The 12,893-nt window shown below is 44.3% G+C and overlaps 1 protein-coding gene across 4 annotated transcripts in view; it reads left to right on the plus strand.

Moving 5' to 3' along the window:
- The window catches only part of TTYH3 (tweety family member 3), a 112,823-nt gene extending 104,042 nt beyond the window's left edge, over positions 1-8,781 (plus strand). For 3 of the 4 annotated variants that reach the window (XM_050966320.1, XM_050966322.1, XM_050966323.1), the window contains one exon: positions 2,510-8,781. Coding sequence is in view for 1 of the 4 variants with exons in the window: in XM_050966323.1 (XP_050822280.1) it covers positions 2,510-2,581 (72 nt within the window). In the remaining 3 variants the exon portion in view is untranslated. The remainder of the gene's footprint in view (positions 1-2,509) is intronic. The other variant, XR_007776119.1, reaches the window with a different exon arrangement.
- The last annotated feature ends 4,112 nt before the right edge of the window (positions 8,782-12,893 follow it).

Consider the following 12,893-nt stretch of genomic DNA (forward strand, 5'->3'; position numbering starts at 1 on the left):
CTGCTAGGGGTTTCGTACACACTCCCAAAACAGTGAGGTGAGCTGGTTACAAGAAGACATCATGTGTCTGTCTGACTCCAGAGGAGCAAAACACTTTTAGCTGCTTTACTACCAAGTTCTAACTCTGTTGTGTGTGGACGCACAACCCTATGTAGGGCTAACCTTGCTGGTAACTGGTTACAAAGTTGGTTAAAAATTCTAATGTGGACACAACCTAAGGCGCAATACGCATGAATTGAGAACATCAGCCTTAACTCTGACTTCCATCGCTTTTTATCAGCTTGTATGACATCTGATGGTGGTTTTAAGGTAGGCTTGAATTTGAAACAATACTTTCTGTTTTACTTTCTATCCAATTTTCCCTTTAGTCTGAATTATTGTTCTGTTTCTTGGTGCTACTCAGACTTCTGTATCGTGGATAAATTGGAGCAGGTTCAATATCTTTTGGCCTCTGCATGCCACTGGGTGTATCTGGTACATCCTTTAGTGCACCCCACTAGATCGCTTTTCTTTTGATTCAATGATTCTTCTATAGATGGCGGCTGCAGGTCTACGTGTATGATCTCTCTAGGAAGGGATGTGAAAAATGTGTTCCTAGATTCTTTATCTAAACGCTGCCTGTAAGAACCTTGATGGATTGAATTTGTGCAGTCATCCACTTCTCTTCTCCCACCCTGCTTCTCACCTACCCGCACCACACAGATGGAGTGCTACTGTCTGAAAAATTCTCCTTTTAAGACTCCTGCTTTGAGTGACGCCAGTGAGGAAATCCAGCTCTGCCTGCTGCCCCTGAAATACTCTACTTTTGTATGGGTTCCTCGGAGGAGAACTTTGATCTAAACTACTTTGTTGTGCTTACTGCATTTAACTCTTCTGTGTGTTTCTATCAGTCCTGAACTTTTTATTTTTGGGGGCAGTGGGACAACTATAGTTACACACCTGTGTAGAACATCATCCATAGTACTGCTTGACTCCTTTTCTCAATGGTAAGAGCACAGATAAGATGACCCGAGAGAGAGACACACTCTTCTATGTTTAGATGCTAGTACTAGGCTGGGTCATTCTTACCACAAAATACCTATGTCCTCTCTCAGGCTGAACATTTCCGATGCAGGAAGGCACTTAAAAATGAGCAGTCACTGAGTATACAAACCAAGCATCAACATCTCTACAAGCTAATACAACTGGGGATCCCTGTGCTTTGCTCAGAGGTGGTGAGCTCTTCTATGATAGTTTTATTCCTAGACACTGACGGAATAATGGCAAAATGCTGTTACTGTACATAGTGCTCTGGTCTCTGCTGTGCAGGTACAGAACACTTCACAATGGTCTCGTCAAATGGGAAAGATTCATCATAATGGAGTTTAATGTTTACACTTAGTTAGTTATATAACTACACATCTGTTTTTTTTTTTGCCAGGTAAACTTGATACTTTGTTCAACCGTTAAGCTGTGTCACTTAATCAGTTTGTGAACAGCATTATCAGGAAGTAAAGACAAAGTTCATAGCAGCTCTTTGTAAAGGAGGATGCAGGAGAGGAGCAGGAATTAACCCTGCTGACATCTGTGTCTTCTCTTTGTTCAGCTGTAAAGCATATTGACCCCATGGTGACACAAGATGGAATTCCACATGGAAACAGTAACAATGTTAAGGTGGGAGCTTCATGCTGGCATGAAGGCACAGTGTCTCTATCTTTACTGCTGTGTACAAGTCTTGGTGTTGAGGATTTTATTGCTGTGTTGTAGCAAAACTGAAGATGGTTTGGATGAGTTCATATCATTCAGCTATCAGATTCTCTTGGAGCTGTTTTCTAAAAACAATCTAGCCACCATGAATTTCCACCTTCACTCCAGAATCCATCTTCATTACTACCAGGCTGTAGGAAGACTATGTCCAAAGCCAGGTTTTGATACTAAGCATCCAGTTATTGTTAGTGGATATCAGTCTAGTTCCAGCCTTGTGGTTATCCTTTGTGGACAGATGACTGCCCTGTGCATAACCTCATTGTCCCCTTCTAAGCTGTTCTTGTCATGATGCATTGACATCTTCTTTGTTCTCCTGAGAGCATGAAACATACCTGTGCCTCAACCTCCCCATCTTCTACAGGGCTGAAGTGGCAATCTGACTGAGCCACTGAAATCCCGACGTGGGTTTTTATCCATGCATTACACCCACATTCTTCTCTTGCATTAGAGTACTTGGATTTAAATTGTGTATTGCTTCTTGATGCTGGAATTTCCATCTTGCTAGGGAGCTTGACTAAATCAGCTGGTCCTTAGATGAAGGCCTCAGCCAGTCTCTTTCTGTAGCAGGAGTAAAAGTGTTAGTCACGCAGACTTGACTGCGTAATGGCCTATGAAAGATTGGTTGTTGGAGCCTCAGAGGACCATGCGCAAGGCTCGTTGGTAAGCTGTAAACACCAACACAAGTCAACTAGGAGGTGCTAATAGTCTGATTCAGAGTTCACATCAATCATTCTGACTTACTGTGTTTTTTGTCTTCCTCCAGTACACCTCCAGCATGAGAGCCAAATACCTCGCTACCAACCAACCTCGCCCAGACTCTGACAGTGTGCATTAAAAACATAACGCAGACTCAGTAAAACTAAACAAACGTGCCAACTGCTGCTATCCTGTGCTGTCTGTGTAGAACAACCCTGCTTTCCTGTTCCAAACCCAGTGCAACTCCTGCTTCTCCAATACAGACCACCCCTCCAACCTGGTACCTGTGCATTGGCAGTCTGAATGGAAGCCACTTTCAAATTAAATCTGTACCTAATTGTACCTGGAGAGAGAGAGAGAACAAACACCTGCACAAGATCACCAGTTTGTCTGGGATTCACCTACTTTGGACCAGCTTTGTCAATGGTCTATCAGGAAATGTTTGCAAATATTTTTACTTCTGTCTCCTCTACCCTCTCCCATTCCACAGAGGAACTGGATGGAAAAATGTTGCAGATCTTGAGTTCTGTGTGGTGATCCGGCAGAGCTGCTCAGTCTGCAGGGCACTGAAGAAGCAGAGGCTCTGAGACCATGGCTATACTGTACAGATCAGGAAAGCCATACCAATGTACACTCCTAATTCATGTGCACCTAGTGTTTCTAAAGAAGTCGTCTTGCCTGATACCTTGTGCGGAGGCCCTCATCCTGTGTCACTGAATACCTACTTTTAGTTGGGAGTCTGACCTGGGCTCCACGCGATCCTCTGGTGACTTTAAATAAGCTTTTTCTTTCCTCTTTTTATAACTGGCTTTTGCATTCTTGAGGAGTAGGTGGTTTTCAGCACCAGCCAGCTGTCCCAGATGCACCCCTTCCTGCCCATGGCTGTGAGCCTGACCTTTCTGCTCCATCAGAGAAGCCCTTGTACTCACACATGGCATTCTGGGCGCTGCTTTTGTGAGACTGGGTGCACACGACATACAAGAGCCAGCAATTCACTTGGTGCCAAATTTTTCCAGGAAAAGACTTGCAAGACTTAGGGGTTTTTTTGCACTAAATAGTTTCAAATCTCTAGGGCAATAGCCTGGCACTAGGTCTCATGAGACATTCAACTTGCAAGAGCAAGAGAGATTATAAGCTCCAGTGAACATATAGCAAATGCAAGCTGTTACTTGTGACAGATTGCTGGACTCTTCCATTAATGTTTGGAGTAGAAAAGTCAAGTCTCAAGGCATTGGCTTTAGAGGAGGATCCCAGGGCCTCAGCCCAAAGCTTGTCATAAGAGCAGCAAGGTTGCAGCTTCCTTGGTTCTGCTCTCCAGGATCAGAGAACAAGTCTTAAAACATGAAGGGGGCAGTGGGTTTTTGTTTTGTTAAATTTTTTTTCTGGTCATAACTGCTAACCACTAAATGCCATACACAAGGCACATGTGAATAAACTTCTAGTATCTCCTAGCACACTGTGCATGGGCCATGGTGCATGGAGTGTGCCTGCAGGGTGCAGGATCCTATACCAGTTCTGTACTTTCTATTGAAGAATGGTGCTCTACAGGATATAAACCACTTTTTACTAGTAAAGACTCCAACGTGCAGCCGTGCGATAAATGAATATGAACTTTGTACTCAAGTCGGTAAAAGAATCATCCTTTTGAATTTCTCCTTTTTGTGCAAGCCGTCTTAACCTAGTTGCTTAGGGAGGCTTAAGCAAGAAACAGAAGTCAAGTACAAAATCTCATTCATCGGAGGTGGGCCACAGGACAAACGTGGTTCAAATCTAGCACCACAATATCTGGAATGCATCAAAGGAACTCATTTCTCATCTTTTAGTTTTGCTCTGTATAGTGAATGTCCATAATGTGGACCAGTCAGCCTAGCAATCTGCCTTTGCTCCGGATGATATCAGACTTCTCCAGATCTTGCCCTTTTCCCTTTACTAGGGGTGAGTTATCAGCACTCTGGGAACATTTTGTATAGTCCATGGATGATTAACTAGGATGCCAATACTTCCACTAGGGGAAGTTACATACTCCAAGAAAAAGGATATTTTGAGACATCTCAAGGAGATAAAAGCCACTGATGGAGTAGCCTCCAACCTTTGGAGGAAGGAGGAGGAAAGAAGGAAGGAAAGTAGCACACTGACCAGCTTTTCTGGGAGAGGTGGTCTCAGGGTAAACGCTAGTTATGTTCCATCACAGATCCCTTAAAGCTTGGTGTGAGAGCAGCATGTGCATAGTGGGTGGCATGTGGCACTGCTGGCTTATAAGCCTCTGGACAGTTGGATGCTCATAACAGCTGGTATGATTGAGTGGGGAAAACTGAAACCACACTTGATCATTTTAGAGAGAAACAAATCCCTGTTTTCCCCTAGTCGATTGGACTGTTTCCCATGTTGTCTGTCAGCTAGAGACATCCCAGACTCAAATACTTCAGGCTTTTAGATTTAGAAGAACCACCCGAAAATCTGCTGCGTGCCTCTCAGTAGCATGGCCTTAGGCCTGTAAGGTAAGTGTTGGAAGAGCATAAAGCAGGAAATAAACTTCTGTCAAACAGGTGCATCTGTTGGCAGCTTTTACTGTACAAAGAACACATGGGTTTTCCCACTGGGCCTTTGGAGAAGTCGGATGCAGCATGCCAGAGCCAGAAATGCCAATACTGGTAATAACAAAGAGCCAATACCTTTCAGTGCAGTATCCAGGCTGGAAACTGCCTTAGCTTGCGTCCTTCCCAGGCTTAGCTTAATCGGTTGTACTGTCCAGAACAAATTCTAACAGGGCTCAAAGGCTACAGCCAGTTGCTGACTGGAGATCTGTGCTCTGTGACCTTAAAGTGTATTAAGGAAGAACTCTGTGGGACACTGTGCGCTCTCTACATGGCCCACAGAACAAGACTGCAGTGTGCTCTGTGTACTGTATGGATCCCACCCAGGACTTGCTTTAATTGACATGGATTTTGCACTTTTATAAAGAGTCACGGAGCCCTGTTGTCCCACTGCATGTGATGCAGGGACCTCTCTATTTTAACACATTTCTATTTATTTTTTGTGTGTCATTGGGCAACAGTGTGGCACTTCTAAGGGTTAGTCCAAATGGATCTGCTGCAGAGCCAGTAGCATGTGCTCATTGGTATGGGTGTGAAGTGATGGCTGTAGTCTAAGTGACCAGTCTGTGTGCAAACGATGAACACATGGGCACAGCATGGCCAAGGAGAAGACATCTCAAAATTCAAGATCTCCCAGAGTCTCTACCATCCCCAACCCCCATAGGTGAACAGCAGGAGCTTACTGGCAAAGAGTAATCTGTTGTAAGTGGCCCTACTGGTTATGGGAGTCTTAGATACAGTGAGTAAAAAAAAAAAAACAAAGTAAAACTGGAGTATCTTTTTCTTCTTCTGTAATTTGTATTGCATTTTAATGTGGGACTTGTCCCAGCTGACTTCTCAACAGCACACAATCATCTCAGAACCAAGCCACGTTATTGCTTATTAGTACATGGCTCCAAAATTCAAGGGAACTGTGAGACTCTGATCTCCGGTCACCTTGCTGACAGCAAAACAGGAGGCAGCTCCTGTGTGATTAGAAAGGTTACAGCAGCAAAGACTTATTTTTTAGTGCAGTCATCGGCTTGTCTGGTTTGTTTTGCTTTTTCTGCTCCATCGTCATGTACAAAATGATGTTTTTTGATTTTTGGAACTGAGACCTTTCTAGCACACCAACATCTCCACAATGTGAAATGTAAATAGCATGTTGGACTCTTGTGTCCAGAACAGCATTGTAATTGTAAAGGAAATCGAATCAAGACTTGGCTGTGAATTTCTTGTGCTGTCTTGGGAATATAACTGTAGTGTTTGTATCCTGTATGTAATATTAACTGAATTCATTTTACTTGCTGATAAAAGGGTTCAAATGGAGATCGCAGCATCCATCATGTGACCAAACCTGACTGGGGGGAGGGGATTTGATTGCCCCCCATCCTCTTTGAGTTCTCCTCATTATTAATGAGGTATTATTAATTTGTATAGCCGGATCTGTGAGGGGTGTCCATTTGAGTGCTTTGAACTGGCTGATTTGTATGAGGGGAGTTTTTGGAATGGCCCCAGAGGTGGCGTGTCACACACAAGTTGCCCTTAGAATGTGTAATGTTCATGTGCACAGTCCAGGCTTTCCCAGAAAGAACAGCTTCCATGGGCTGGCCTTGTGCTCTGCTCATTATTCTGGGCACCGTGATGTGGGTAGCAGATGTAGGCACTTGCTCAGCAGAATGGTGTCCATGGTACAAATGTTCATATAGATAAAACCCATCTTTGACTCCTAGATCCGGTTTCTCTCTCTCCCCGGGGGCAGCCAAGGCTTGAGGTCAGTGCAGAGACAGCACACTGCCCTTTAGGAGGGAGAAGCGGGAGCACATCACTCTGATGACTGGGCCCCTTAAAGTTGATTTAAGGGTAGGTGGGTTCCCATCCTCTCAGAAGGGTGATGATTACATGGCAGGACCTGGGAAGCAGAGGGATGAATGAAGCAAGGAAATGGAGATCCTCATGGTGCCTAAAGGGACAGGGTAGCTTTGGGGGAGAAGGGAACTCTCCTTGTGGCCTTTTCTTTCCTTGCATTGCAAAGTCCTTCATTACCAGGCAGGATACACCTGGATAGTGTTGGAGCATCATGCAGGAAGACACTGGCTTCACAACCGGGAACTCCATGATCTGTTCCCTGAATGTGGCCAGAAATCCAAAAGGAACTGAGAGGGAGGGAGTGCATATTGGCTATCCTAGAACTCCTTCCCTCTAGCCCTTTTCCCAGGTGGTGTATTTCTGCTGGAGCAGCCTGGAAGAGCTGGGACTGTGGGTGGGAGGTACTAGCACTGTGGACTCTCTATCCCAGAGAAAGTAAGGGTCCTTGCTAGAGGCAGCCTGTAGCCAGGAGTATTGAGGGAAGCCAGGCTTCCACCCACCTGCACTGTGCCAAGAAACCCCACTCTCCCATAGCTGTGCAGGGACATCAGCAAACAGTCAGGTGGAACATTCCCCCACCAATCACTAGGACAGACTCCACTGCTCCTCAAGAAAGAGGACTTGGCAGGGCACCCTGCCCTGGCCCTGCATTTTACCCAAGATGATTCACCTTATACTCCCAGTCTCTCCCACTTTAACTAGAGGCTGATGTCGGGGAGTGACTTATGCGCTGTTGGTGTGGTAGCATCAGGAGGCAGAAAATTCTTCTAAATGCTCAATTTCTAAACTGAGAGTGGGCCGACCTTCCAAACAGATGAGTGGAGCCTCCTGCTGCCCCTCAGCTATCAGTGTGTGGCTCCACCAAGTGTGGAGAAGGAGAGTTGCCCAGTGGTTAAAGCCCACACTGGGATCTGAGACTTGTAGCTCTGATTCCAGACTGCTGCTTGTTTGCTATGTGACTGTGGGAAAACACTTAGCCTCTTTGTGCCTCAGCTTCCCCTTGTGAAAATGGGGGCTACCCACTGGTGGGGAGGGTTGGGGGTCATTGACAGGCAGCACAAATTATTTATTTATTTCTGAGATCTGTGAAAGTGCCCGTCAATCTGAGGGCCTGGACAAAAGGAAATGGAAAATGATAGACCTGACAATATGCAAAGTGTGAAGTTTTATTCTAGAGAGAGTAATTCCTGCCATTGGGGTCTTTCTAGGCACTCTGCGTTCAGTACCGCCCCTCTCCTCATGCAATTCCAGACTCACTCCCTCCCACGTTCACATTGCGGATCAACCAGCAGATATTTCCAGGGGCCTGAGATCCAGAGGCAACTGAAGTCAATGGAAAGACTCCTATTGACTTCAGTCCACTTTGGATCAAACCCTAGTGGCCCAGCTGTTGAATCATATGCCTCGGGTCCCTTGTTAGCAAGCGTGAGCTGGGAAGTCTCTGTGGGTTTAGTTAACTATCATCTTTAAGAGGAAGTTTTTTTAATTTTGTTTTTGACACTGTGCACGGAAACTTACTGGTGAACATGTAACTGGCCTTTTTGTAATTCTTTTGTTTTTATTCTTAACCATAATGGCTGTATATCATACCACTTTATATACATATATGTATAATATATAAATATATACTTTTTTTAAACCTTTGGACCTGCTAGTTCCTTTCAAGTATTCCTGCACTTACCTACAACGTTTTTAAATTGTGAGGGTTAAACTGAGTGAGCCCATTTTGTATCTTTCCTTTTTCTTCTGTAGTTTTATTGATTGTACCGTAGCTATTTTTTACTGTAACTTTTGTTCTGAAAATACTAAAAAAAAAAACAAAAAAACCCTAAATGTAACTTGTGGTTTATATTCAGCTTGGGTTTAATGTTTTAAAATAAACATATGAAACTACATAGCACTGCTCTATTTTGTAACTTTCTTTTAGTGGTAGAATCTCTCTAGCTGTGTAGTAACAGGCAAAATGTCAAAAATAGTATACACAACATTGCCTCCACTGGCTTTACACAACATTGTACAAAGGCAATAGGGTAACTCCTGCCATTGGGGTCTTTCTAGGCACTCTACTATGTATTGGATCAGTGCAGGTGTCAATCCTGCTAATGCAGTGGTTCTCAGACTTTTTTGTACTGGTGACCCCTTTCATATAGCAAGCCTCTGAGTGTGATTTCTCCCACCCTTTATAAAAACACTTTTTAAAAATATATTTAACACCATTATAAATGCTGGAGGCAAAGCAGGGTTTAGGGTGGATTCTGACCACTTGCAACCCCCCTATATAACCTTGTGACCCCCAGTTTAGAACCCCTGTGCTAATACTACCATATGTGTGTTAACTGGTAAAGTGAAGCAAGTGCACAAGTGTTTCCAGAATTGGTGCCTTGTGGAGGATATAGTTTGGAATCTGCTAATATAGTCATTAGAAATCCTGGGTCTGTCTCAGGGGGTTTATAACAGGGTTCCAAATATGGACACTTGTGAAATTTGGTATATAACATTTCTGAAAAGGCTGAAAGACACACCTAAAGGTTTTGTTTATTTCCTCTGGGTAAAGGGAAAATTCTAAATTAAGGTGATCCTTTAAAAACAGTTAAAATTTTGCCTCTACTGAAGAGTCGGCTGTTGGGCATTGGCAGGAAAAATACAGGATCCACAGAGTTTTGAAAACTGCTGTTGAGTATTCCTGGTCACTGTCTTGCACGGCACTTTTTGACTGTTTCACATTTGGGTGTAACAAGTGGCCAGGTGAAATGGCTCAGCTGGTGATTGGGGTGTATGTGGGTGTGCTCATGTGTCTGCCCACCACACTCTTCAGTAATCTTCATACTATGCTGTGGGAACTGTCCAGCTAATGGGTTGGGCATGTCAACCAGGGGGCTAGATTTTTAGGATGGTTCCAAAAGCTCCCTGTCACACTGCTCTCTGCAGTGTGCTTGAACACAACAAATGAAAAGGGATTAACTTTACTGGTGAAGTTCACACTTGACTGTCCACATTCCCATATTTACAAATACAATGAGGGGGGGGAAATCCCACCTTAGACCCTCGCAGACCCTTACAGAAGACTACAAAATTAATGTAAACTGCTCCATAAAAACACCACCTGAAGGCAAGATGACTGGGGCCATTTGTAGTTGAATTGTCTCCCTCCTTAGCTGGCTGCAGAGTAGCCAATAAGTGGGGTGTTTGTTTTTGCAGTTCATCTGCACCATCCTCTGATCACAACAGCAAAATAAATCCTTTTCCTTCCTAGAGTGCAGTTTTGGTTGATCTGTTTGGTCTACTCATATCAGTCTTTGTGGAGGGTTTTGTTACTAGCTACTGTCTGTTCTACTCCCTGACAGCTGCATGAATTGAGGGCAGCGTGGATTAAATCCAGGAAACCATAGTAAAGCCAACCTCGAGAGAGTGCTGCCAGCTCTTGCCACTCATCCCAGCTAACTAATTCAAGCATCTTAGGATGGAGTTACTGGGATGGGAAAGAAGTGGGGACCTCCAGAGTGCTCGTGCATGAGGGAAGGAATTGTGAATAGTATTAGGGAGAAGGCAGAGTAATCTGGTAATGGAAACGCTCCAGTTTAAAAAAAAAAAATTCAAACCCAAATTCTAGCACGAGAGCCCCACAGGCACGGAATTTGCTTTGAGAAACTAGGTATGTGATCAGACTGGGTTCCGTTTAAGTGATGGTGATCTGTATTGTGTATCTCTGATCTGCTACATATTTGTGCAGTACTATATTGTCACCACCAGGTGGCAGCAGGCTCCACATTGAGATCTGATTCTTCAGCCTCTTGCCTGGGTGAAAGAAACAGGGTTTCCAGGAGAGATTCTAGCTGTAGGGCACAATAGAATGTCCTGGATCACTCTTGCTGCTACCTCCCCTTCCTCCTGTCCAGTTTCCTCTTTCTCCCCCGCCTCCCCGCTCATTTCTGTTAATAATCAACTTCTGATCTACACCCCCCAGATGCATAGAGCTCACTGGACTCTGGTCAGGTATTCTGTCTTAGCAGGGCTTCAGGAGCAACCTGTGCATCAGATTAACAGGAGTTGTTCCTGGTACGGCAAGGCACCTGTGAAACAGATGGGTTGAAATAGTGGGCTTTGTAAATCAGGGGAAAGACTCCATTGACTTCAGTGGTGTCTTGGAGCCAGACAAGAAGTTTTCAAGGAGGGGCTGGGTTAGACTTCTCTTTCTCTCTCTCCTATAAACTCATGAGTTTTGGGATACTAATACTTTACATTTCTATGTCATGTATATCATCTGAGGAGTCTTTACAGACACAAAATGGTCCTGTGGCCTGTGAAGCAGGTGAGGGAATGTACAGGAATCGCTGCCCCCGCAACTGACATGCAGCTATGTTCCACTGCTTGGGCAGCTACTGTTGATGGGTGTAATAGCTGTTTAGAGCAGGAAGTAAATACCATGTCCCAGTGCTCTTGCAGTGGGACTGGAAGTAGGTGGAGTTTTATTACCCAAGCTAAAATATGGTCAAAACAAAGCTATTAACAATAGAGCTGGATTGGAAAAAAAAAATACTAATATGGAAATCTATACCAAAAAAAAAAAAAACTTTTCCCAAAACCTTTCAAGGGGCTTTTTGGTGGCGGGGGGAAATGAAGGCTGAAAATGCTGCTTCAGGGGCTGGTAGTTCAGCTGTCTTGTCTCTATTCTCTAGGGGCTGGGTTCCCTGGCTCCATTACATCTTCCATGATGTACCATGTTCTGTAAGCTGGGTAACATGCTGTGGTGAGGCCAATTGGAGAACCTGGCCATTAGAGTAGAGAAGAATGGGAGCATGGGGCACCCTGATGGCAACTCTGATGTCACACCATGGAGGCCTTTCTCAACTGAAGTTCATGGCGTAGGCTAAAATTTTTCAGATGTTTGTTTTCCAGTTTTCCATAGAAAGCAGCCATTTTTCATAAATCCATTGAATAAAATTTCTGCAGCTTCTCATTACTACTCTTGTTCTAACCAATAGTGCTGCACCATCTAAATGCATAGAAGTTGTCAGAGCACAGTTCTGCCTTTTTCCCAAAAGACATGCTGATTCTGCAGCTGATCCAGAGTGCTGATTGCAGCCAACTGAATAATCAACGCCACTGCCTGGAAAGGTGAAGCCTTCTTGTTTAAGTAGTGACCTTATAGAAGCTGACAGGAATTGCAGCACAAACTCCCAGGGTTGCAGGCACATCAAACCATTTTACTGAAGGGAAGGCTAGTACCTTGCAATGCACATGGGCCATAGGAATTATTCCCATCTTGCCTCACCCCTATTTCTGGGGACAGGAGAAGGGGTGGTGAACTTGGTAGACCAATAGTGGCGAAAGACTTAGGCATCCACTACCTGAACTTCTGTGGCTGGAGACGTCTGTGTTTCTGTTCAGCCATTCACTGATCTAGAAAGTGACATCAGTAGGGGGGTATGAGCTGGGTTTGGAAAGAGTTCTAGCCAATGGAAATGTCTGGGCAACGTGTTGGAGGGAGAACATGATGGCCATGAAACCCTTGTAATAAAGGGAAATGAAGAAGGAGCCTAAATCCTAGTATGGAACAGGTGCCATATGCTCAAGAAATGACTCCATCCATGTGCCACAAATCCTCTGACTTCAGAGTTAAGGCGGTATATTTTGAACTAGACTGTTTTACAAGTCCCTGGGGTAAGTCATGAAGGAGTCTGGCTATTTCGTGGTGGTTGTCCCTGAATAAATATCAGGATTTGGAGGGTAAGAAGGGTCACTCCTACACACCAGCACAGAGGTAATATCTTCAGATGTATCTCATAGAAAGCAGCAGTCACGCGCTGTGCTTGGCCTGAAAGCTATTTGGCACTCTTGAACACTGCTCTGCTGTTGGGAGACTTCTTTGGAATTAGGATAATTTCTATGAAGGGGGTAGATGTTTTGCTTTTCCTGGTGTCAGTCTGAAGCTGGATGAGGATGTGAACTTTCTTTTTATAGTTCTTGTTAATATCACTGAAATCTGTATCCTTGTACTTGGGTCTCAGC

The sequence above is a fragment of the Gopherus flavomarginatus genome, chromosome 9, assembly GCF_025201925.1.
Source record: "Gopherus flavomarginatus isolate rGopFla2 chromosome 9, rGopFla2.mat.asm, whole genome shotgun sequence".
Classification (NCBI taxonomy): Eukaryota; Metazoa; Chordata; order Testudines; family Testudinidae; genus Gopherus; species Gopherus flavomarginatus.